The sequence below is a fragment of the Cherax quadricarinatus genome, chromosome 12 (assembly GCF_038502225.1).
Source record: "Cherax quadricarinatus isolate ZL_2023a chromosome 12, ASM3850222v1, whole genome shotgun sequence".
In the NCBI taxonomy this organism is placed as follows: domain Eukaryota; kingdom Metazoa; phylum Arthropoda; class Malacostraca; order Decapoda; family Parastacidae; genus Cherax; species Cherax quadricarinatus.
In genome coordinates this window covers 24,392,632-24,417,398 of record NC_091303.1, presented here as the reverse complement: position 1 = coordinate 24,417,398, position 24,767 = coordinate 24,392,632, and the positions used below count along the sequence as shown (strand labels likewise).

General features: G+C 38.5%; 1 protein-coding gene across 2 annotated transcripts in view; it reads right to left on the bottom strand.

Annotated features, from left to right (window-relative positions):
• The window catches only part of LOC128686621 (uncharacterized), a 44,606-nt gene extending 27,580 nt beyond the window's left edge, over positions 1-17,026 (bottom strand). Inside the window, exons 1-3 of one of the 2 annotated variants that reach the window (XM_070084282.1) lie at positions 16,913-17,026; positions 3,399-3,579; positions 2,200-2,339 (exon numbers count right to left, since the gene is read on the bottom strand). In XM_070084282.1, the coding sequence (XP_069940383.1) occupies positions 2,200-2,339; positions 3,399-3,556 (298 nt within the window). In that variant the 5' untranslated portion in view covers positions 3,557-3,579; positions 16,913-17,026. Of the gene's footprint in view, positions 1-2,199; positions 2,340-3,398; positions 3,580-16,664; positions 16,805-16,912 lie in introns of those variants that run through there. The other variant, XM_070084283.1, reaches the window with a different exon arrangement.
• Between the last annotated feature and the right edge of the window lie 7,741 nt (positions 17,027-24,767).

Genomic DNA, 24,767 nt, shown 5'->3' with positions numbered 1-24,767 from the left:
TGGAGGAGTATGGGTTCATCACAGCAAAGTTCTTGCCCCCTAATGCCACTCCTCTCCTTCAGCCCATGGACCAGCAGATCATTTCAAACTTTAAAAAACTCTACACCAAAGCAATGTTTCAAAGGTGCTTTAATGTGACCTCAGACACTCACTTGACCCTAAGAGTTTTGGAAAGATCACTTCGGTATCCTCCAATGCATAAGCCTTATAGGTTAGGCTTGGGAGGGAGTGACTACCAGGATTTTGAACTCTGCTTGGAGAAAATTGTGGCCAGATTATGTCCACAAGAAGGATTTTGAAGGGTTTGGGACTGACCCTGACGAGCCTACGGCAGCTGTAGAATCTACTATGGCATTGGGGAGTTCCATGGATTGGATGTGAGTTTGGAGGATGTGGAAAAGTTGGTGGAGAACTACAACGAAGAGCTAACCACTGAGGAGCTGCAAGAGCTTCAGCTGGAACAATAACAGACTGCAGCTCAGAATATTGCTGCAGATGAGGAGGAAGAGAGATGGAAGAAGTTGCCTTCTTCAAAAATTAAGGAGACTTTTGAAATGTGGGGTAGGATGGAAAGATTTATGAAGAAACATCACCCTGACAATGCTGTTGCAAGCCATATCAGCAACTTGTAAAGTGACAAAGTCTTGGCCCATTTTAATGAAGTTTTAAAGAGACGCCAGAAACAGAGCTCTCTGGACACTTTTTTTGCGAGACAGGACTCCAGTGACTCTCAAGCTGGTCCTAGTGGCATTAAGAAACAGAGAAGAGAAGTAACCCCAGAAAAGGACTTGGTACCTGAGGTGTTGATGGAAGGGGATTCCCCTTCCAAACAGTAAATTAATCCAATCTCTCCCCTCCTCCAGTCTTCCATACACTAAGAAAAATCGCCAATAAAGGTAAGTGTTATGCTGTTAATGTTTCATTCATCATGTCCCATTGTATTGTGTATGTACTACATCTATATTTCATGTAAGTACACGAATAACACCTGGTGGTTCACACTTACACTCACTCACCTATTTGACCATAAACAGAAATATTAATCTCAATCTTAAAATAATGAATCCTGTGATACTCCAATACTGAAACTATGTACTGTGCCAAAACAAAAGCATTCACATTGCTAAACTCACAAACTAGTATTTAGTCACTTAGCCATAATACCAACTTACCTCATAATTTGTAATATTTTAAAATTAAGAATTAAACTAAGTCTGCTCGAAATGCCTAGCCATGCTAGGTGTTCTAGTGGTACACTCTGTAATTATTTTACTACATGTAAACCACACAATAACCAAATTCTGTAAACTCAGCATTGTAATCCTCATAGAGAATAAACTTAGAATGTAAAAAATTTTTTTGTTTTAATACTTCTGGGTGTCTGGAATGGATTAATTGTATTTACATTATTTGTTATGGGGAAAATGGATTTGAAAATCGTCAATTTCAAAAATAGTCATACTTCTTGGAACAGATTAATTATGAAAAACGAGTTTTCACTGTACATTCCTTTCTTTGCCTCCATGGACAACGTTTTTTGTCTCCACAAATACCTCAATGCACCACTCACCTTCTTTCCTTCATCAATTCTATGGTTAACGTCATCCTTCATAAACCCATTTGCTGACAAGTCAACTCCCAAATATCTAAACACATTCACTTCTTCCATACTCCCTCCCTCCAATGTGATATCCAAATTTTCTTTATCTAAATTGTCTGATGCCCTCATCACCTTACTCTTATCTATGAATGAATATTAAAATGGTATAAAATACCGACAGGTTGTTAGGTAAGACACACATGCAACAGTTAGGTTACATCGTCTTCACGTCTCTTCTATCAACTTTTCTGTACTCAACTGAAGAAGCCTACTGTGTAGGCGAAACATTTCGAAATAAAGATACCTAACTGTTGAATATGTGTCTACCTTACTCTTATCTATGTTCACTTTCAACTTTCTACCTTTAACCCTTAAACTATCCAAACGTAGATCTACATTTGTGTGCGTACCGCTCCAACCTTGATTTTCTCCATAAGACAGCATGTAAAAAGATGTAGATCTACGTTCGGAGCGCTACACACACGAATGTAGATCTACATTCAGAGCGCTACACATGCGAACATAGATGTACGTTTGGACAGTTTAAGGGTTAAACAAAATTAATTTCTAATAATAGTATTACAGTACCAAAATCTCACCATGGCAGTACTCCAGTTCTTCCTTCCTAGTGCGTGGCGGTCGGTCAAATAACTTGCCAATGACTATCCGTCCAATGTCCTCGTCATCATCCTCTACTTCATGGTCATCTTTCCCACATCGACAGTTCATGCAGATTTTTCTACATATAAAAGTACAGTATGAAACTATAAATTTAAACAGAATAATGAGATAATAGTGAAGTAATCGTGTGAAGTTTTTAATCAACTACACCTAATGCAACAGAAAAAATTCTTTTATAACAATAATTAACTTATCAAAATTGGAAGAGGGAAGCTTGAAACATTTTTTCTTAATTCACTATAAAATTTATAAGTTAAGTTTATGAAACATCAGCGTGTTTATACAATATTTGCTCTATCAAAATGGAAAGCCAATCTCGCTTAGATGGTTACTTAACTTCTGCTTCAAAGCCTAACATCAGGTGACTTCCAACCTTATTCTTATTTTTTTATATAGCCTTGCACAATACAGTGGACCCCCGGTTAACGAACTTTTTTCATTCCAGTATTATGTTCAGGTGCCAGTACTGACTGAATTTTTTCCCATAAGGAATATTGTGAAGTAGATTAGTCCATTTCAGACCCCCAAACATACACGTACAAACGCACTTACATAAATACACTTACATAATTGGTCGCATTTGGAGGTGATCGTTAAGCGGGGGTCCACTGTATATACATGTCTTCATGACATTAAAAACTATATCAATAATTTATGTAATGAATCATCTATCCAAGCTCTTGTTTAAAAATGTTTATCATTATCTTTATTACTATTAAAATAAAAACAGCATGGTATCAATATGTATTAGCCCGATAAACAGTCCAAACGTATATATACGTTCACTACCGTACTGCCCCAACTTTTTTGAGAAAAAAAAAACATTGTTGTTTTTTAATAGGAAAAAAGAGCATATGGCACCCAGGCATCCCCAATTATTTTAATATGGTGCACAATGAGTGCTCACACCCATTCTCACATGTCTAGGTGACTCAGGCTTATCGTGGCAATGTTAAATGTAGGACACATAAAACATATACATGTATATACGTTTGGGGCACTAGCGGTAAAAACGTATATATACGTTTGGACCGTTTACGGGTTAAGTGTACTTAGCAGACTTAATACTATTTATCAGTAAGAAAGAGATTATGACATTAAAACATCTGTCACTAACCTCCAAAAGTGAAGCTCAAATCCTGGACATTTATCTCCACATTTATTACACTTGGCTCCAGCACCTAAATCATGTGCTAGTCGTGGTTTTCTTTTCCTTCGATTTTCTATGTCAAAGATATATGGGTTTGGACGCACACTCCCGACTTCCTCTGACATGGTCGTGGTTATATCTATTTTGTCTGTGAAGTAAACAATATATGTGTAATACAGTACTGTACATAAAAGGTATATAAAATATTACAAAAAGCAAATGAGAATTCCAATACTTAGGAAGGAATAAATATGAATCATAAAGTTTAAGTATTGCACTAAGTTTTAATTAACAATAAGATGAGAGAATAATGTCTAATATGTACTGGCATAACTGCCACCAGAGATAAAGAAATTAATGAAATGAGATACAGAAGAAACTCTCAGGAAATGCACTAAACACAGGTTACTCTTAAATTCTTCATGAATGGAACACTACACCCATGACCTAAGGAAGGATATGCACACCACTGACTGCAACTACAGTGGAACCTCGGCTTACGAGTTATTCACCATACGAGTTTTTCAGGATACGATCAGTCGCTCGGTCCATTTTTTGTTTCTGGATACAAGTGATGTGAGCTTCCCCCTCAAACAACTTTTTTTTAGACCTCCAGATCTTACAAAAATAAAAGTGAATATATAATTGTAGTTCATTGTCGTGATGTATTATGTTGTTTTTACTGCTTAAGACTATAACTGCAAGAGAAATAATAGTATTTCTTGCTTTAAATTGTGGGTGTTGGTGTTTGTCTATGACTGTGAAGAGAATGGAGAGTTATGCTGTGGTCCTACTGGGCTGAGGTGGATGGTAGAGGTCCTGGTACTGAAGTCAATGGTTGTACTGGAGTGTGCATAAATTCTGTAATGGATTTCTATTCCATTTTACCCTGCAGTACATTATACAACTGACAGTAAGGCATCAGCTGCTCTAGACACAATTTCAGGGTCTTCATATGTGAAAAAGTCTAATTTTAAGTCATTCAGTAAGCCAGTCAAGTCATTCAGTCAGTCATTCAGTCAGTCAGTCAGTCATTCAGTCAGTCAGTAAGTCAGTTAATAAGTCAGTCAGTAAGTCAGTCAGTAAGTCAGTCAATAAGTCATTCAGTCAAGTCAGTAAGTAATTCAGTCAAGTCAGTAAGTAATTCAGTCAAGTCAGTAAGTCAAGTCAGTAGATAAATAAGCCATACAGTTGATATTAGCGAAATATTGAAGTACGGTGGTACCTTCAGTTACGAACTTAATTCATTCCAGAAGGCTGTTTGAGTGACGATTCCAAACAAATCTGTTCCCATAAGGAATAATGTAAATTAGATTAGTCCATTTCAGACCCACAAAAATACACTTAAAAAGGCACCTACAAAAATACAGTTACATAACTGTTCGAGTTGGGAATTGTTCGAAACTCGAGGTACCACTGTTGTGCCTGGAATTCCTCTAGAATGGATTACTGCCATTTCAATTAATTTAAATGAGGAGAATTGACTCAACACATGAGCAAATCGGGATATGAGCAAGGTCACACAATGGATTAAACTCATAAGCCGAGGTTCCACTGTACTTTAAACTGAAGGCGTGTAGATTCAGAGGTCACTCCTACTAATTTTTTCGAAACTGTACTACTTTTGTCTTCTCAAATCCTGACCCTGGTGCCTTAAATGAAACAATAAATAACAAATTAAAACACATCCACAAATGGATGACAGCCAACAAACTTGCATAAACAAGAAAGGACTTGTTGTTCTGTAATAAAGCATCCAAACAAATTAAGATCAAAATGATAAACAATTTACTAAGAAAAAATGAAGATTAAATTCTAAGCTGATACCTGAACAGTAAACTAAAATTCACCACATTGCAACAAAAAAGAAAAAAAAAAGAAAATAATCCACTATCAGGTACTGACTTCTACTCTGCTTGCTCTATCATACACCTTATCTATCAATATTTCATATGTCACTGCCCACAAAAATTTAAGCAAATAATTAAAATGCCATACACTCCATTAGTCCCAAAAGTCTTGCTCAGATCAACTGATAAAAAACATGATTATGAATAAAAGAATTGGCTAGGCCTTTTATCTGCAGAATTAGTAAAGTACCACCCTACAACATTCAAAAGTATAATTAGAAACAATTCCACAAGAGATAAAATACTGTACCTGGGGAAAACTCCCCAAATTGTAGTCAAAATTGCAAAAGAAAAAGAAAATCTTCTCCAAGGCAAATGAAGCCTCACTCTCAAACTACTGATACTGTACTGTCAACAAGCTTAACTACTTCTCCACATGAGGAACATATCTTGCTACCAATATTCCTGAGGCCTATATGTAATGACATCAGAATGAATTTAGTCAACAATTAGCAAAACTCTCCCTACTTGACTTCTACCACAACCTTTTGAAATAGCTTCAATAATAAATTCACTTAAAAATTCAGCCAGTATCACAGAAGAAATATCCCCCATATTTTACAAGTATTACCTGCAGCTACAATATAGTGGTACCCGAGTTTCGAACAGCTCCCAACTTGAACAATTATGCAAGTGTATTTTTGTAAGAGCTTTTTTAAGTGCATTTTTGGGGGTCTGAAATGGACTAATCTAATTTACATTATTCCTTATGGGAACAAATTCGTTTGGTATCAGCACTCGAACAGCCTTCTGGAATAAATTAAGTTCATAACTTGAGGTACCACTGTACTATCAATTATTTTCAAGAAACTGGTGGAAAAGCAAATCTTTCCAAATTACAATACAGTACCACAAAATAGCCAGGATAACAGCCATCCACAAAGGTGGTGCTCAAACGACAATAATTATAAGCCAGTCTTGTCTGTACACCTATCAAATTAAACATAATGTGTTTACTCACTGCCAATTTGGATTCAGACCCAAGCACTGATGCAATCAACAACAGCTTAAACAAAACTTGGAAAGAAAAAAGCATCCTATTAGATGGTCTTTTTATTGTTTTGCATAAGGCTTTTTATATTTGTAACCACTATTTTTCATTACAAACTGAGCACTAGACTTAGATGGCACACACAAAACTACACTATTATATATACCATCTTTCCAACATGAGCAACAGATAACATGTAAACAATAATAGAACTTCATCAGCTACTCTTTCAATGAAAATAGGTATCCCTCAAGGCAGCATCTTGGATCCTCTCTTCCTCCTCTATAGCAATGACTTAGCAAGGGCCACCCAGCATGTTGTGTCGCCCAGTTGATGACACAACATACATCTTATGCTCTGATCCTCAAACCTTAAACCACAAACTCACAAACTAGTATTTAGTCACTTAGTATTTAGTCAACTTACTCCACAATATGTAATAATTTAGGGTTAAGAATTAATCTAAGTTTGCCCAAAATGCCTAGCCATGCTAGGTGTTCTAGTGGCCCCCTCTGTAATTAGTACACTTATTTTATTACATGTAAACCACACAACAACCAAAATCTGTAAACCCCGCATTGTAATCCTTATAGAGAATATGCAATTCACAACTGCAGACCAAACCAAGTTGGGGGTGGTATTGCAATCTATTACTCTAACCAATTATCTTGTATTAGCACCACTTGCTTTAGTGATGAATATGGGGAATACATTTTTGCTAATTTTACTGTAAAAAACCTTAAGACGCCTATAGCAATCGGTGCCATTTACTGGATACCTCACACAAACATCCCAAATTTCAGTGAGAAATTAAAGTCACTAATAACAAACAGACAAATGAATAAGCACCACCTTCTCTTAGCTGGAGACTTCAACATCAACCTTGGCTTACTAGATGATCAGCCTGTAACTGATTTCATCAACAATATGAACAACACACTTCTCATACCAACAATAACTAAACCAACCAGGCTCACTGAGACAAGTGCAACCATAATAGACCACATATGGACCAATATACTAGCCCCCCTTAAATCAGGGATAATCACAGATAGCACTACAGACCACTACCCTACCTTCCTCCTGACAAACATTAGTAAACCACCACTTGAATATAACAAAGTCTCATTTAGACTCCATGACGAGGCCTCAGTAAGGAAGTTCACAGCTGACCTAGAGACTGTTGACTGGCCTACAGAATTCTCCAAGGCCAATGGTATTGATGACTGGACAGACATTTTTCTTAACAAATTACTTAGACTATACAACAAACATTGTCCTATAAAAACAAAACAGATCACAAACAAACGGCTTGGTTGCCCATGGCTAACCAGCACCATTCTGAAATCCATTGACAAGAAACACCAATATGAAAAGCAATATAGACAAGGCTTAATACACAAAGATATTCTTAAACACTATTCATCAGCTCTCGCCAAAGTAATAAAGAAAGCCAAACAACTATACTACTCCAGTAGATTCACAGACACTAGAGGAGATATAAAAAAGACCTGGAAAACACTCTCTCAGATTCTAGGGACCCACAAACTGAGAAAAACCAAGAATATTGTCCTAACTAAACTTAATGAAACACCACTACATCCCACTGACACAGCTAACAAGATAAACGACTTCTTCTCAACCATAGGATCTAATCTCGCCAGTAAAATCCCACATACCAATGCCCATGCCGGGGACTACCTAGATGGGAATTTCCCTAATTCCTTCTATCTTGCACCAACTGACCCCACGGAAGTCACCGAGATTATAAAGTCACTTAAAAATAACTCGGGGAATCTGTCTCATGTCCCACCATTACTGTACAAGCGAGCGGCCCATGTCCTTTCGCATGCTATTTCATTACTCTTTAACAAGTCACTAGAGACTAGCACCTTCCCGAAACTACTCAAGATGGCAAGGGTTACACCAATACACAAAGGTGGTGACCCTACAGACTTAAACAACTATAGGCCAATATCTAACTTACCATTGCTATCCAAAATCTTTGAGAAACTCGTGCACAGGAGACTGTATTCATTTATAACGGCTCAAAACATACTCAACCCCTGCCAATTTGGATTCAGGAAAAATAAAAGCACTAATGATGCAATCATAAAAATGCTAGATCTGCTTTACACAGCATTGGAAAATAAGGAATATCCACTAGGAATTTTTATTGACCTAAGAAAAGCTTTTGACACAGTAGACCACGACATCCTACTCCACAAACTTGATCATTACGGTATAAGAGGCCATGCGCTTGCTTATTTCAAATCTTACATTACTAATTTATTTATTTATTTATTTATTTATTTAAAAATTTGTGCACACATACAGAGGTACAAAAAATACAGATAAGAGCAGCATGCCAAAGCCACTTATACTATGCATAGCATTACGGGCTGGCTTAAAATTAACTTAAGATGAACTAAGCAATGATGACATCAGTGATAAAACTTTAATGTAAATAGATTACTATAAAGCACAAGTGAGTATTACAAAGACAGATCATATGGTTGTATGCATTGTTGTACATTCAGTAGAATGGAGTATTCTGTTAGGTAGTGTATTTAAAAAATAATAAAGTTAGATTGGGTTTTAGGTTTAACATTTATGTGATATAATTGTGAGAAACATTTAAGATATACAATTTATAAGGTTCAGTTATTCAGTATTTATTTGGTTTTGGGTGAGTAAGTGATCTTTGAGAAGAGACTTGAATTTATAAACAGGTAGTGTTTCTTTTATATTTACAGGTAATGAGTTCCAGATTTTAGGGCCTTTTATGTGCATTGAGTTTTTGCATAGTGTGAGATGGACACGAGGAACATCAAAGAGTGATCTGTGCCTTGTGTTATGGTCATGTGTTCTGTTGAGGTTGGCAAGGAGATGTTTGAGGGGAGGGTTAATATCAGAGTTAAGTGTTCTATGTATGTAATAGGTGCAGTAATAAGTATGAATGTTTTGTATGGTGAATAGGTTTAGTGTATTGAATATTGGTGGAGTGTGCTGCCTATAGTGAGAATTTGTTATCATTCTAACTGCAGCCTTTTGTTGGGTAATTAGTGGTCTGAGATGGTTACTTGTTGTTGAGCCCCATGCACAAATTCCATAGGTGAGATAGGGGTAAATAAGAGAGTGATATAGGGCCAGGAGGGCTGACTGTGGAGCATAGTACCGTATCTTCGATAGTATGCCTACAGTCTTGGAAATTTTCTTAGAAATTTGTTGTATATGTGTATGAAATTTGAGTCTATTATCAAGGTGGATTCCTAAGAATTTTCCCTCTGTTAGCTTTGTGATAGGTGATCCGTTTATCATTATGTTAAGAGGGACATCTGTAGCTCTGTTACCAAACTGAATGAAGTAGGTTTTGTCAATGTTTAGTGTAAGTTTGTTGGTCCTCATCCAGGTAGATATTTTCTGTAATTCGGTATTTACAGTATTGGCTAGCGTGACTGGGCTCGGGTGGGAGAAGACGTATGTAGTGTCATCTGCAAATAGTGTGGGTTTGAGTAATTGCGAAGCATTTGGTAGGTCATTTATGTATAGGAGAAAGAGAAGAGGGCCAAGGACACTTCCCTGTGGGACACCAACTGTAATTGGTTGAGCAGAAGAGTTTGCCCCATTTGCATACACATATTGGCTTCTGTTGCTGAGGTATGACTTGAGGTAGTTGAGGGAGTGCCCTCTTATACCATAGTGTGACAATTTTACGTGGAGCAAGTCATGGTTAACTGTATCAAAAGCTTTACGTAAGTCAATGAAGATCCCCAGTGGGACTTCTTTTTTCTCTATTGCAGTGTATATATGTTCTAGCATGTGTATAATAGCATCATTAGTATTTTTATTTGGCCTGAATCCAAATTGGCAGGGGTTGAGTATGTTTTGGGAGATAAGGTAGGAGTAGATTCGTTTATGAATTAATTTTTCGAAGATTTTTGAGAGAGGGTGTAAGTTGGATATTGGCCTATAGTTATTCAACTCTGTTTGGTCTCCTCCTTTGTGGATCGGGGTGACCCTTGCTATTTTGAGTACTGTAGGGAAGGTGGAGGATTCAATGGATTTGTTAAAGAGTGTTGCAATGATTGGTGATAGCACTTGTGACACTTTTTTGTATATAAAGGGTGGTAAGGTATTTAAATCTCCTGCCTTGTTTTTTAGCGTGTTGATAATAAGGGAGACTTCGTATGGGTTAGTCGGAGCTAGGAACAGTGTGTTCGGGTATTTGCCAGTGAGGTAGTCATTTGGTGGGGTATCTGAGCTTGGGATTTTATTGGCAAGGTTTTGTCCTATAGTGGAGAAGAAGTCATTGAGTCTGTTTGCTGTTTCTGTTGGTGGGAGTTGGGGTTCATCTGATTTTGCTAATTTTATTTCGCTATTTCGTGATATCTTTTTTGTTCCTAGAATTTCTGATAGGGTTTTCCAGGTCTTTTTTATATCACCTCGTAAGTTGGATAATCTGTTCTCATAATACAATTTTTTTGCCCTTCTTATCAGGCTGGTTAGGATTGACGAGTAACGTTTTGTTTGGTCTCTGGTTATGTGACCCATTCTGTACTGTTTTTCATATTGGTGTTTTGTATTTATGGATTTGAGAATGCTGGGTGTTAACCAGGGACTGTTCAGTCTCTTAGCTGTCATCTGTTTAGTTTTTTGGGGGCAGTGCTTGTTATAGAGGTATTGGGTCTTTTTTAGAAAATTATTAATACATTCGTCAATATCTGTATAGATTTCTAGCTCAGTGTGCCAGTCAATGTTTGCTACTGCTGTTGTGAAGTTATTAATGGCTGCCTCATTGTGAAGTCTGAAGGTGACTTTAGTAGTGTCTTGGGGTAATTTACCAAGAGTTGTTATGAGAAAAGTAGGGTAGTGGTCTGTGGTATTATCTGTAATTATGCCTGATTTTAAAGGGGATATGGTGTTGGTCCAGATGTGGTCAAGTAGGGAAACACTAGTCTCTGTAACTCTTGTAGGTTTTGTTACTGTTGGTAGCAACATACAGTTACTCATTGTGTTTGTGAATTCAGTAACGTGTGGGTCCTGGTCTTGCAGGAGATTTATAATGAAGTCACCTGAGAGTAGTAAGTGATCTTTGTTCATGCGTGCATCAGTTATCATACTTCCTAGGTTTTGACTAAATTGGCTAATGTTTGACTGTGGAACTCTGTAAATGTTTATCAATGTGAGAGGTTTTTGTAGGTATTTGGATTTGAATTTGGCTATTATATATTCCCCATGTTCATCCCTTGTGCAAGTATTAGTGATACATTCTAGTTGGTATGAGTAGTATATGGCTGTGCCACCCCCTTGTTGGTCTGGCCTACAGTTGTGTATGGCTGTGTAACCAGGAATGGCATAGACATCTGTACTATCAGGCTTTAGCCAGGTTTCAGTTAGTGTAATGATGGACATATTGTCATGTAAGGAATTTAGTAATGCTATGAGGTCATCGTAATGCTTGCTTAAAGATCTGATATTGTAGTTAAAGATAGTTATGTTGTTGTTGGCACTGAGAAGTGCCTTTGATTGTTCTGCAGTGTAGTAATTACAGTAACTGTTTGATTCATTTAAGTCATTAAATAAGAGGTTGGTATCAGGATCAATGCTTGTAATCATAAGATTTGTAGTGAATCTATAGTTAGAATTAAGTATAAAACAAAGTAAATAGTCTTAAGCTAAAAAATAGCACCTGAATTATTTAACAAATGCAAAATAATGAGCTAAGGTAGTTTTTTTGTTTTTTTTTAAGCTAAAATAAAGGAGACAATATAAAAGGGACTAATACAAATAAAGTGATAATCAAATAATGGAGCTTGGGAATATGATAGTAGGTAGTACTATAAAGGTAATTCTTTAAAGTTAGTATTATGGTATAAAATAATAATATAAAAGGGACTAATGTAAGTTGTGGTGAACAATAAAGTGGTAATCAAATAAATGAGCTTTGGAATATAATGGCAAAATTGTGAACTTATTCTACTTTAGCACCTGAGAATAGCACCTTGATTATTTTAACAATTGTGAATGTATAAACTAGGGTAGTTATATAAAGCTAAAATAAAGGAGAAAATATATAAGGGACTAAAATTAAGTAATGGTAAACAAAGTTAAATGGACAGGTGGTCACTATGAAATAATATTGGTTTAGGAGTAAGATCTGATTTGTAATATTAAATAAATTGAGCAGTTTATTGCACAATAAAAGTAAAAAAAATGAGGTAGTTGGTACTAGCTAGCAAAAGATAGTTTTGGTACTTGCAAAAAAGTAATTGGAATATACACTAATTGCATACACAATAAAAAGTGACTAAAAAAACAAGTAGTGATAAACAAAATTAAATGGACAGGTAAGAATAATGAATATTATTAATTTGGAGTAAGATTTGACTTGTAATTTAAAATTATGAGCAATTAATAGCAGTAAGAAAGAAGTATAGAGTATTGGAGGTATTTCATTAGCTAGTGATGAAAAATAATAAAAATAATAATGTACAATATAATAGTAACGTACACTATATGCACCACACGTATATATGTATTAAGGGCACTTATAGGCACTAATAGGTACCAGTATGTCACCATTAAAGACACAGCATCAGCAACACGGCCACTTGATACTGGAGTTCCGCAGGGAAGTGTCCTTGGTCCCCTGCTCTTCCTCATATACATCAATGACCTTCCAAACGTATCCCAACACCTGAAACCCATTCTCTTTGCTGACGACACGACTTATGTCATCTCTCACCCTAATCTTGCCACCCTCAACACCACTGTGAATGAGGAGCTGATCAAAATATCGACTTGGATGACAGCCAATAAACTTACGCTTAACACTGACAAAACCTACTATATATTATGTTTGGTAGCAGAGCAGGAGATGCACAAATTAACATTAAGATTGACAACACTCTAATTACCAGAAATAATGGGGCAAATTCCTAGGCTTATACCTTGACAACAACCTGAATTTCAGCACCCATATCCAGCATATAACCAAAAAAGTATCCAAAACGGTTGGGATCCTCTCCAAGATACGATACTACGTGCCGCAAAATGCCCTTCTCACACTATACCACTCACTTATTTATCCATACCTCACCTATGCTATTTGTGCTTGGGGATCAACTGCAGCAACACACCTAAAGCCAATAATAACCCAACAAAAAGCTGCAGTAAGAATAATCACTAAATCCCATCCCTGGCAACACACCCCCCCACTCTTCATAGACCTAAACTTACTCCCTGTTCAGTACATCCACACTTACTACTGTGCAATCTACATCTACACGGCCTTAAACTCTAATATCAACCTTGACCTAAAACGCTTTCTTGATAGTTGTGACAGAACCCACAGGCATAACACCAGACACAAACATCTTTACGACATTCCCCGTGTCCGACTAAACCTTTACAAAAATTCAATGTATGTCAAAGGCCCTAAAATCTGGAATACCCTACCCGAGAACTCTAGAACTGCAGACACATTCATCACCTTCAAAACTACCATTAGAAAACATCTTATCTCCCTGATACACCCTGTCAACTAACTACACGAATACCACCTGGTGGTTCACACTTACACTCACTGACTCATTTAACCATAAACAGAAATATTAATCTCAATATTAAAATAATGAATCCTGTGATACTCCAATACTGAAACTATGTACTGTGCCAAAACAAAAGCATTCACATTGCTAAACTCACAAACTAATATTTAGTCACTTAGCCATAATACCAACTTACCTCATAATTTGTAATATTTTACAATTAAGAATAAAACTAAGTCTGCCCAAAATGCCTAGCCATGCTAAACGTTCTAGTGGTACACTCTGTAATCACTATTTTACTACATGTAAACCACACAATAACCAAATTTCTGTAAACTCAGCATTGTAATCCTTATAGAGAATAAACTTTGAATTTGAATTTGAATTTGAATAAACTTTGATTTGATAGTATCGTATCTTGGAAAGGATACCTACTGTTTTGGAAACTTTCTTAGTTATATGCTGGATGTGGGTCTGAAATTTAAGATCACAGTCAAAGTGGAGACCTAGAAATTTGTCCTCAGTATGTCTTGTAATGGGTGAACCATTCATCAATATGTTTAGCTGGATATTTAATGCTCTGTTTCCAAAAAACACAAAGTAGGTTTTGTCCATACTGAGAGTAAGTTTGTAGGTTGTCATCCAGTTTGAAATTTTATAGTGTTACTAAGTATAGCCTGGTTTGGGTGGGAGAAGACTTAAGTGGTGTCACCTGCGAATAGAATGGTTTAAGGAGTCGTGATGCATTTGGGAGGTCACTGATGTAAATAAGAAAGAGTAGAGGACCTAGGACACTTCCCTCTGGCACTCCAACAACTACAGGCTGAGTATTGGAGGTCATGCCATTTGTGTATACATACTGGTGTCTACCACCAAGGTTAAGATTTTTAGGTAACCGAGTGTCCTCTGACCCCATAATGCTCCAGTTTTTGGTGCAAGATATTGTAGTCTACTGTATCAAATGCTTTCCGTAGGTCTATGAAGATTATTATTATTATAATCAAGGGGGAAGCGCTAAACCCGGAGGATTATACAGCACCTGGGGGGGGGGATATGTGGAAGGCATTCAGGCTTAATTCGGGGAACTGGAGCACAGATCCAATTCCCTAAATCAAGAGCCCCTCACCAACATCAAGGAACCTTCCTTGAGGGGAGGTCTATGAAGAGCTCCAGAGGATATTCATTTTTTTCAATTGCTGTATATAGTAATTCAAGCAGCTGAATAACTGCATCATTCATGTTTTCAGCATAAACCCAAACTGACAGGGGTTCAGCATGTTATGGGATAGGAGGTAGGAATAGATTTATGTATTATTTTTTCAAAGATTTTAGAGAGCAAAGGCAAGTTAGATATTGGTCTGTAGTTATTTAATTCTGTAGGAACACCTCCTTTGAGAGTCGGGGTGACCCTTGCTGTCTTGAGTATGGATGGGATTGTTGAAGATTCAACATTTTTGTTAAATAGTATTGCAATAATGGGGGACAGCACATGAGCTGCTTTTTTATACATGATTGGTAGCAAGTTATTTAGGTCTCCTGCCTTGTTTTTTAATGATTTAATTATTAGTGACACTTCAGTAGGATTTGTTGGTGCTATATATAGAGTATGTATACAATTACCAGTGAGGTAGTCTTGTGGCTGAGTATTTGCTTTCTAGTTCTGATTCTATAGTAGAAAAGACATTAAGCTTGTTGGCAGTGTCTATAGGCTGTATGTGTGGTTCACCTGGTTTTGCTAAGTTAATCTCGGTTTCCAGTTTATTTTAGGGCACAAAATTTCAGTGAGAGTTTTCCAGATCTTTTTCGCATCAACTTTTATTTCATTAAATCTGTTTACATAATACATTTGTTTGGACTTTGGTATTAGATTAGTAAGTATTGAGGTTTATCGTTTAGTTAGTTCTTTTGTTATACTGTCTGAATTGTTTTTCATATAGACATTTTTTTATCAATAGATGGGAGGAGACCACTTTTTATTTCTTAATTTCATGGCAGTCATCCACCAAGGCAAGCTGACTTAAAGAAGAACTCACAGTCACATTTAAAGTTATAAAAGGACATGTAAGATTAGATGACACACAAGACTACAGTTTTCATTCACACAGTAAATAAATGGATGTATTATTATTATTATAATCAAGGGGGATGCGCTAAACCCGGAGGATTATACAGCACCTGGGGGGGGGGGGATGTGAAAAGCATTCAGGCTTAATTCGGGGAACTGGAGCACAGATCCAATTCCCTAAATCAAGAGCCCCTCACCAACATCAAGGAATCTTCCTTGAGGGGATAAATGGATGTAGTCGATCAAGAGGATGTAGTTAGGCCCAAGTATAACCCTCTCAACTGCAATACCCACTTAATATTGGAGAATATAATAAAAAAAACTCAAGCCCCTAATTATTATATCATGGGGGAGCACTAAACCCAAAGGATTATACAGCACCTGTGGAGGGTGGCTGGAAGGCATTCAGGGAACTGGAGCACAGATCCAATTCCTTAAATCAAGAGCCCCTCACCAGCATCAAGGGGCTCAAGCCCCTAAACTCAATATTAAGTGAATTTTTTTTCTACCCTGTCAATAAATCCATTATATTTAGTATAACTAAGTCGATATTGTTTAATATTTAATAGGAGTTATAAAACACCTAGGAAATGGGAAAAAATCAGGTTTATTGTTGAAAGGGATCGTTGTAATTCCATCAGCCACTGGGATATCTGGGTCAGCAACTACGACATCTGTAAGTCATTATTGCACTAAATCAAAGTTGTCACTCACTCTGCCGCTGATCAAGATGGTCGAGGAATGCTATGGAAAGCTGAGCGAGCTGTTGAAAATGTGAAACAATATTTGTAACTGGCTAAGATGTATATTAATGGGCAGAGGAGCCAGCCACCTGTCACTATCAGCTGAGACAACTCAGTCATCACCACAACTCATTAAATCGCCTCCACTTATACACTCTCCAAATACTGCTCATCAACTACCACCTATAAAATGAGTCAGATAAAACTGGGAGTGTTCACCTGTGTTAACAAGTTTGGTAGTGAGGGGCAGAGATTTAAACAGGCGAGACAGAGGACTGAGTGTGCGCCTTGTTGGTGCCACCAGCGCTGCCACACTCTCATATTACTCTCTCTTTCTCTCTGTAACAATATATTATTTGTTGTGCAGAGAACTCTTTAGTGTTGTTTATTTGTCTTTTTATAATATTTAGATGAAGAAAAGGAAAATGTAGCAACACTGCATATATTCAATAATGCATCCTGCTAGAAATCATAAATATATAAATGATATAACCACTAGTAAGAAAGAGGATCTAAAGGGTTTTAATATCCGCTCTCAAAATATAAGATAATAATATTGCTGCTTGGAAAGGCTGTGAAACATGAATAATTTTATTTTTTTCAGCTACCCACAAATTATTGTGATGTCTATTACAAGAATGCCGAATAAATGACGTCATAATACTGAGGAGATAACAGATATTGCGAGTATGATAAGTAAACTTACTTACATGATTCATTACCTTTGTAACTTGTGAGTTTATTACCTTTGTACCTTGTTCAGCTATCAAAACTTTGGGGTCCAGTCCCTGGACCCATTATGTACCTCTGTATTCCTTTGACTACCGCCTACGGGGTGGGTATGGGGTGCATAATAAAGATATTAAACTGATAAACCTGAATTTATCATTATTATTATTTTTTTAGATTTTGCCCCTAGGGGAGAGTTTATTGGACACCGTCACTTAGCCTGTAAGTGAACGTGCTGCTAGAATGACGGTATATATCCGTTCAAATAGTTTACTTTTGGGTGAAACGTTGGACAAGTTTCCTTACACCTGCTGTACTTTGGAGTCCAGTCCCTGGACCAATTATGTACCTCTGTAATCTTTTGACTACCGCCCACAGGATGGGTATGGGGTGCATAATAAACATATTAAACTAAACTAACTGCTGTCTCTGTTCACCTAGCAGTAAATAGGTACATGTTGTGGGTCGCATCTTGAGGGACAAGATTAACCTAACTTGCCAGAAATTCTGCATAACCAGGGGCTTTCTATATGGTATGCCAATGTCAGCTAGGTCTGTACCAAGGATCTCAGTGGAAGTCACTGACATAATTAGGTTATCTTAGGTAATTTGCACTATGAAAATAATTGTACTTATGTGTACCTGTGCCTAAATAAACTTAACTAATTGTGTCATGTAATTGTAGAAATAGAGCATTATTGTTATTATAGCGACGGTAAATTAGACAGTGACATCTACCTGGAGGGTATTCCAGGGATCAACGCCCCCGCGGCCCAGTCCATGACCAGACCTTCTGGTGGATCAGGGCCTGATCAACCAGGCTGTTACCGCTGGCCGCACGTAGTCTAACGTACGAACCACAGCCCGGCTGATCCGACACCGACTTTAGGTATCTGTCCAGCTCCCTCTTGAAGACAACCAGGGGTATATTGGTAATTCCCTTAATGGCTGGTGGGAGACTGTTGAACAATCTTGGGCCCATGACACTTATTGTGTTTTCTCTTAGTGTACCAGTGACGCCCCTACTTTTCACTTGGGGTATGTTGCATCGCCTGCCAAGTCTTTTGCTTTCGTACGGAGTGATTTTTGTGTGAAGATTAGGAACCAGTCCCTCAGAATCTTCCAGGTGTATATTATGATGTATCTCTCTCGCCTGTGCTCCAGTGAGTACAAATCAAGTGCTTTCAAGCGTCCCCAGGTATCAAGGTGTTTGATGAAACTTATATGTGAAATAAAGGTTCTCTGTACATTCTCTAGCTCTGCAATTTCACCTGCCTTGAATGGAAATGTTAATGTACAGCAGTATTCCAGCCTAGAGAGAACAAGTGATTTAAAAAGGATCATCATTGGCTTGGCATATCTTGTCTTGAATGTTCTCGTTATCCATCCTATCAGTTTCCTCGCAGATATGAGAGTGGCACTGTTGTGATCCTTGAAGGAGATATCCTGGAGTTTACCTGGAGAGAGTTTCGGGGGTCAACGCCCCCGCGGCCCGGTCTGTGACCAGGCCTCCTGGTGGATCAGCGCCTGATCAACCAGGCTGTTGCTGCTGGCTGCACGCAAACCAACGTACGAGCCACAGCCCGGCTGATCAGGAACTGACTTTAGGTGCTTGTCCAGTGCCAGCTTGAAGACTGCCAGGGGTCTGTTGGTAATCCCCCTTATGTGTGCTGGGAGGCAGTTGAACAGTCTCGGGCCCCTGACACTTATTGTATGGTCTCTTAACGTGCTAGTGACACCCCTGCTTTTCATTGGGGGGATGGTGCATCGTCTGCCAAGTCTTTTGCTTTCGTAGTGAGTGATTTTCGTGTGCAAGTTCGGTACTAGTCCCTCTAGGATTTTCCAGGTGTATATAATCATGTATCTCTCCCTCCTGCGTTCCAGGGAATACAGGTTTAGAAACCTCAAGCGCTCCCAGTAATTGAGGTGTTTTATCTCCGTTATGCGCGCTGTGAAAGTTCTCTGTACATTTTCTAGGTCGGCAATTTCACCTGCCTTGAAAGGTGCTGTTAGAGTGCAGCAATATTCCAGCCTAGATAGAACAAGTGACCTGAAGAGTGTCATCATGGGCTTGGCCTCCCTAGTTTTGAAGGTTCTCATTATCCATCCTGTCATTTTTCTAGCAGATGCGATTGATACAATGTTATGGTCCTTGAAGGTGAGATCCTCCGACATAATCACTCCCAGGTCTTTGACGTTGGTGTTTCGCTCTATTTCGTGGCCAGAATTTGTTTTGTACTCTGATGAAGATTTAATTTCCTCATGTTTACCATATCTGAGTAATTGAAATTTCTCATCGTTGAACTTCATATTGTTTTCTGCAGCCCACTGAAAGATTTGGTTGATGTCCGCCTGGAGCCTTGCAGTGTCTGCAATGGAAGACACTGTCATGCAGATTCGGGTGTCATCTGCAAAGGAAGACACGGTGCTGTGGCTGACATCCTTGTCTGTGTCGGATATGAGGATGAGGAACAAGATGGGAGCTAGTACTGTGCCTTGTGGAACAGAGCTTTTCACCGTAGCTGCCTCGGACTTTACTCTGTTGACGACTACTCTCTGTGTTCTGTTAGTGAGGAAATTATAGATCCATCGACCGACTTTTCCTGTTATTCCTTTAGCACGCATTTTGTGCGCTATTACGCCATGGTCACACTTGTCGAAGGCTTTTGCAAAGTCTGTATATATTACATCTGCATTCTTTTTGTCTTCTAGTGCATTTAGGACCTTGTCGTAGTGATCCAGTAGTTGAGACAGACAGGAGCGACCTGTTCTAAACCCATGTTGCCCTGGGTTGTGTAACTGATGGGTTTCTAGATGGGTGGTGATCTTGCTTCTTAGGACCCTTTCAAAGATTTTTATGATATGGGATGTTAGTGCTATTGGTCTGTAGTTCTTTGCTGTTGCTTTACTGCCCCCTTTGTGGAGTGGGGCTATGTCTGTTGTTTTTAGTAACTGAGGGACGACCCCCGTGTCCATGCTCCCTCTCCATAGGATGGAAAATGCTCGTGATAGGGGCTTCTTGCAGTTCTTGATGAACACAGAGTTCCATGAGTCTGGCCCTGGGGCAGAGTGCATGGGCATGTCATTTATCGCCTGTTCGAAGTCATTTGGCGTCAGGATAACATCGGATAGGCTTGTGTTAATCAAATTTTGTGGCTCTCTCATAAAAAATTCATTTTGATCTTCGACTCTCAGTCTGGTTAGCGGCTTGCTAAAAACTGAGTCATATTGGGACTTGAGTAGCTCACTCATTTCCTTGCTGTCATCTGTGTAGGACCCATCTTGTTTAAGTAGGGGCCCAATACTGGGCGTTGTTCTCGATTTTGATTTGGCATAGGAGAAGAAATACTTTGGGTTTCTTTCGATTTCATTTATAGCTTTTAGTTCTTCCCGCGATTCCTGACTCCTAAAGGATTCTTTTAGCTTAAGTTCGATGCTTGCTATTTCTCTGACCAGTGTCTCCCTGCGCATTTCAGATATATTGACCTCTTTTAGCCGCTCTGTTATTCTTTTCCGTCGCCTATAAAGGGAGCGCCTGTCTCTTTCTATTTTACATCTACTCCTCCTTTTTCTTAGAGGAATAAGCCTTGTGCATACATCGAGTGCCACCGAGTTAATCTGTTCTAGGCATAAGTTTGGGTCTGTGTTGCTTAGTATATCTTCCCAGCTTATATCGGTTAGGACTTGGTTTACTTGGTCCCACTTTATGTTTTTGTTATTGAAGTTGAATTTGGTGAATGCTCCCTCGTGACTAGTCTCATTTTGTCGGTCTGGGGCTCCTCGCATACATGTCTGAACCTCAATTATGTTGTGATCTGAGTATATTGTTTTTGATATGGTGACATTTCTTATCAGATCATCATTGTTAGTGAATATGAGGTCTAGTGTATTCTCCAGTCTAGTAGGCTCTATTATTTGCTGGTTTAAATTGAATTTTGTGCAGAGATTTAAAAGCTCGTGTGAGTGTGAGTTTTCATCAGAGCTGCCTCCTGGTGTTATTACTGCAACAATATTATTTGCTATATTCCTCCATTTTAGGTGCCTTAAGTTGAAATCCCCCAGGAGAAAGATGTTGGGTGCAGGAGCTGGAAGATTTTCCAGACAGTGGTCAATTTTTAACAGCTGTTCCTGGAATTGCTGGGATGTTGCATCCGGAGGCTTGTAGACTACCACAATGACTAGGTTTTGGTTCTCGACCTTTACTGCTAAAACTTCCACTACGTCATTTGAGGCATTAAGCAGTTCTGTGCAAACAAGTGACTCTGCAATGTACAGGCCAACCCCCCCCTTTTGCCTGTTCACTCTGTCACATCTGTATAGGTTGTAACCTGGGATCCATATTTCATTGTCCAAGTGATCCTTTATGTGGGTCTCAGTGAAAGCCGCGAACATTGCCTTTGCCTCTGCAAGCAGTCCACGGATGAAAGGTATTTTGTTGTTTGTTGCTGGCTTTAGACCCTGTATATTTGCAAAGAAGAATGTTATCGGACTGGTGGTATTGTTGGTACTGGGGGGGATTTTTTTTCCGGCATTAGTATCTGTATCTGTTGGTTTGGAGTGGAGGCCGTCGACTGTGGTTCCACTCCAGGAATGACTGGATTTGGTGTACGATTTCTGCCATTTCCTGCCAGTTTTTTTTCCTTCCTGGCACTAAAAAACCTCTCCCTCTTGAGTGGCTGTGGCTACCCAGGTTTTCCCATGGCCTGGATGTTTTGTATCTTTTTGTCCCCTTTAGATGGTATGCCTGGCAATTTAAGTTATAGCACAGTCTTTCCTGTACTGAAGAGGTACACATTTCAGGGTGAAAAAGCTTACAGGAAGGGAGTTTGCATTTTCCTGTTGTCATATGGGCATGGCATTTTCTAGGGTGGTCATAGTTGCACGTCCCATCTGTTTTTCCAGATTTCCCATGCCAGCAGATACCAAGTGCATAGTATGTGCACAGGCTTGGTTTCCGCTTGCCTTGGGTTTCTGTGACTGTATTCCCTGTTGGTGCATGTTTCCCTGTCTTACTTCTATCCTCCCTAGCACCAACAATGGAGCTCCCACCAGTTGTTTTTGGTAATTTATCCTCACTATTGCTATTGGAGTCCTCTTGTTTGCTATTTCCTGCGGTATTTCTAGTTTGCAATATTGGTTTTATCTTATCTTTGACTACACTTGTTTCCCTACTATGGCTCCTGTTCCCTATGAGGTCATTTATATGTATTCCTTCCTGCGTATAATTCCCGACTACCTGGACAAAATCTCCAGCTTCACCATTACTGTCTCCCAGGACAGTATCTCCAGCTTCACCATTTCTGTCTCCCAGGACAGCACCTCCAGCTTCACCATTACTGTCTCCCAGGACAGCACCTCCAGCTTTACTATTACTGTCTCCCAGGACATCACCTCCAGCCTTAAAGTTTGTGACTACATGGCCAGTATCAAGGGCAGTACCATTCAGCCCAGACTTTTTATGTTCCCATCTGTTGTAGAAAGCTTCCAGGTTTTCTATGAAAGCAGCTTTGATGTTGTCCTCTTTTAATACCCTTGTGATTTTAGTCCACAGATTTTCCTCATTTGGGCATACACAGAAACACTTCTCTGTTTTAATACTGCTTGTAGCTAGTTCTGGGATATCTGCACAAGGGGCGTGACACCAATTTCCACAAAAATGACAATTTATCCATGTGGAAGCCCGTTTGTTTGACTGACCACAGACTACACACAGCTTCATAATGATTTGAATGGTTGATTTACTGCAATTCTACTAGCAACCTCTTGAATATTATATTAATAACCTTAAATGAAGCTCTAGCTATTTGTATTTCTGTTTCTAACTCTTTTTGTATATTGGACAGCTTACTGTCACGTTCCTGATTTTGTATGCTTGAAGTTCCTAAACCTCTACTCCCTAGAATGCAGGCAGGAGAGATACATGATTATATACACTTGGAAAATCCTAGAGGGATAAGTACCAAACTTGCACACTAAAATCACTCCCCATGAAATCAAAAGACTCTACAGACGATACAACAAAAAGCAGGGGTGCCACTAGCACGATAAGAGACAACACAGTAAGTGTCAGAGGCCCAGATATTACTACTCCCATTAAACCAATATTGGAGTGTAAAACAAATTCCAAGCACACAATAGAGCGAAATATTAATGTAAAAGTCCTGGGAGTGATTAGCAAGTAAGTTTATTCAGGTACACACAAATACAGTTACATAGATTATCATACATAGCAGTCTGGAAAATACTGTATATTTTCCGAAAATAAAGCGTATTTTGTATGTAAATTGATGGAATATATTGCAGTTAATAAAAATTAATTTGTAAATAAATAAAGAACCAGCGAGAGTGGTGAGCGTCGTTGGGGGAAGGGGGGGTCGCCATTGTTTTTTGAACTGGGCAAGAGAAAGTTAATGGAAATCAGAAGAATTTTCGTCGCCCTAGAGGTTAAATTGTGTTTAAAACCTCTCCAGTAGGAGCCGAAATTGTTGGATTTGCAGTCCTGCAGAACGTGAGAATTAGGCGACTGGACAGGACTCCGTAATTAGATGGAAACAGGATAAAATTACCCCAGTTGAGTGATGTCTATATTTATGTTGAAATTCTGGCCAGTATTTTCTTCATATTTTAGGCAGGGATTTGTGTATCACACACCAAGTAATCTCCAGACAAATTGGTGAGTGTTATTATTATAAATTCTCCTTCAGTGTATATGTAGTCATTTATTAAATTTAACATACAGTCCACATATTTATATTAATGTTGTACCAGAATTCCTGGTGATGTATATTTCATTTGAAATTAATATGGGTCCAGAGTAACTTATGGAGATTTGAGTGGAGTAGGTATCGAAGGAGGACATTTTTTGCGACCTAGGATGTCCTAAAATTCGTACATGGCTTTGTAACCTTGATAAAGAATAATTATCTTTGTTACTTTTATAAAATTACTAGTATGTATCTAATGAGATTCATCCAGGTAATTTTAATTTTCCATAAGCAGCATATGTGTAAAGAACCCAGGATATCCCAAAAAATTGAGACAGTGATTTATTTCCATTTGGGTCCTCACCTTCAAAGACCATAACATTGTATCAGTCGCATCTGCTAGAAAAATAACAGGATGGGTAATGAGAACCTTCAAAACTAGGGATGCCAAGCCCAGGTCACTTGTTCTATTTAGACTGGAATATTGCTGCACACTACCAGCACCTTTCAAGGCAGGTGAAATTGCTGACCTAGAAAGTGTATACAGAACCTTCATGGCACACATAACTGCGATAAAACACCTCAATTACTGGGAATGCTTGAAGTTCCTAAACCTCTACTCCCTAGAATGCAGGCAGGAG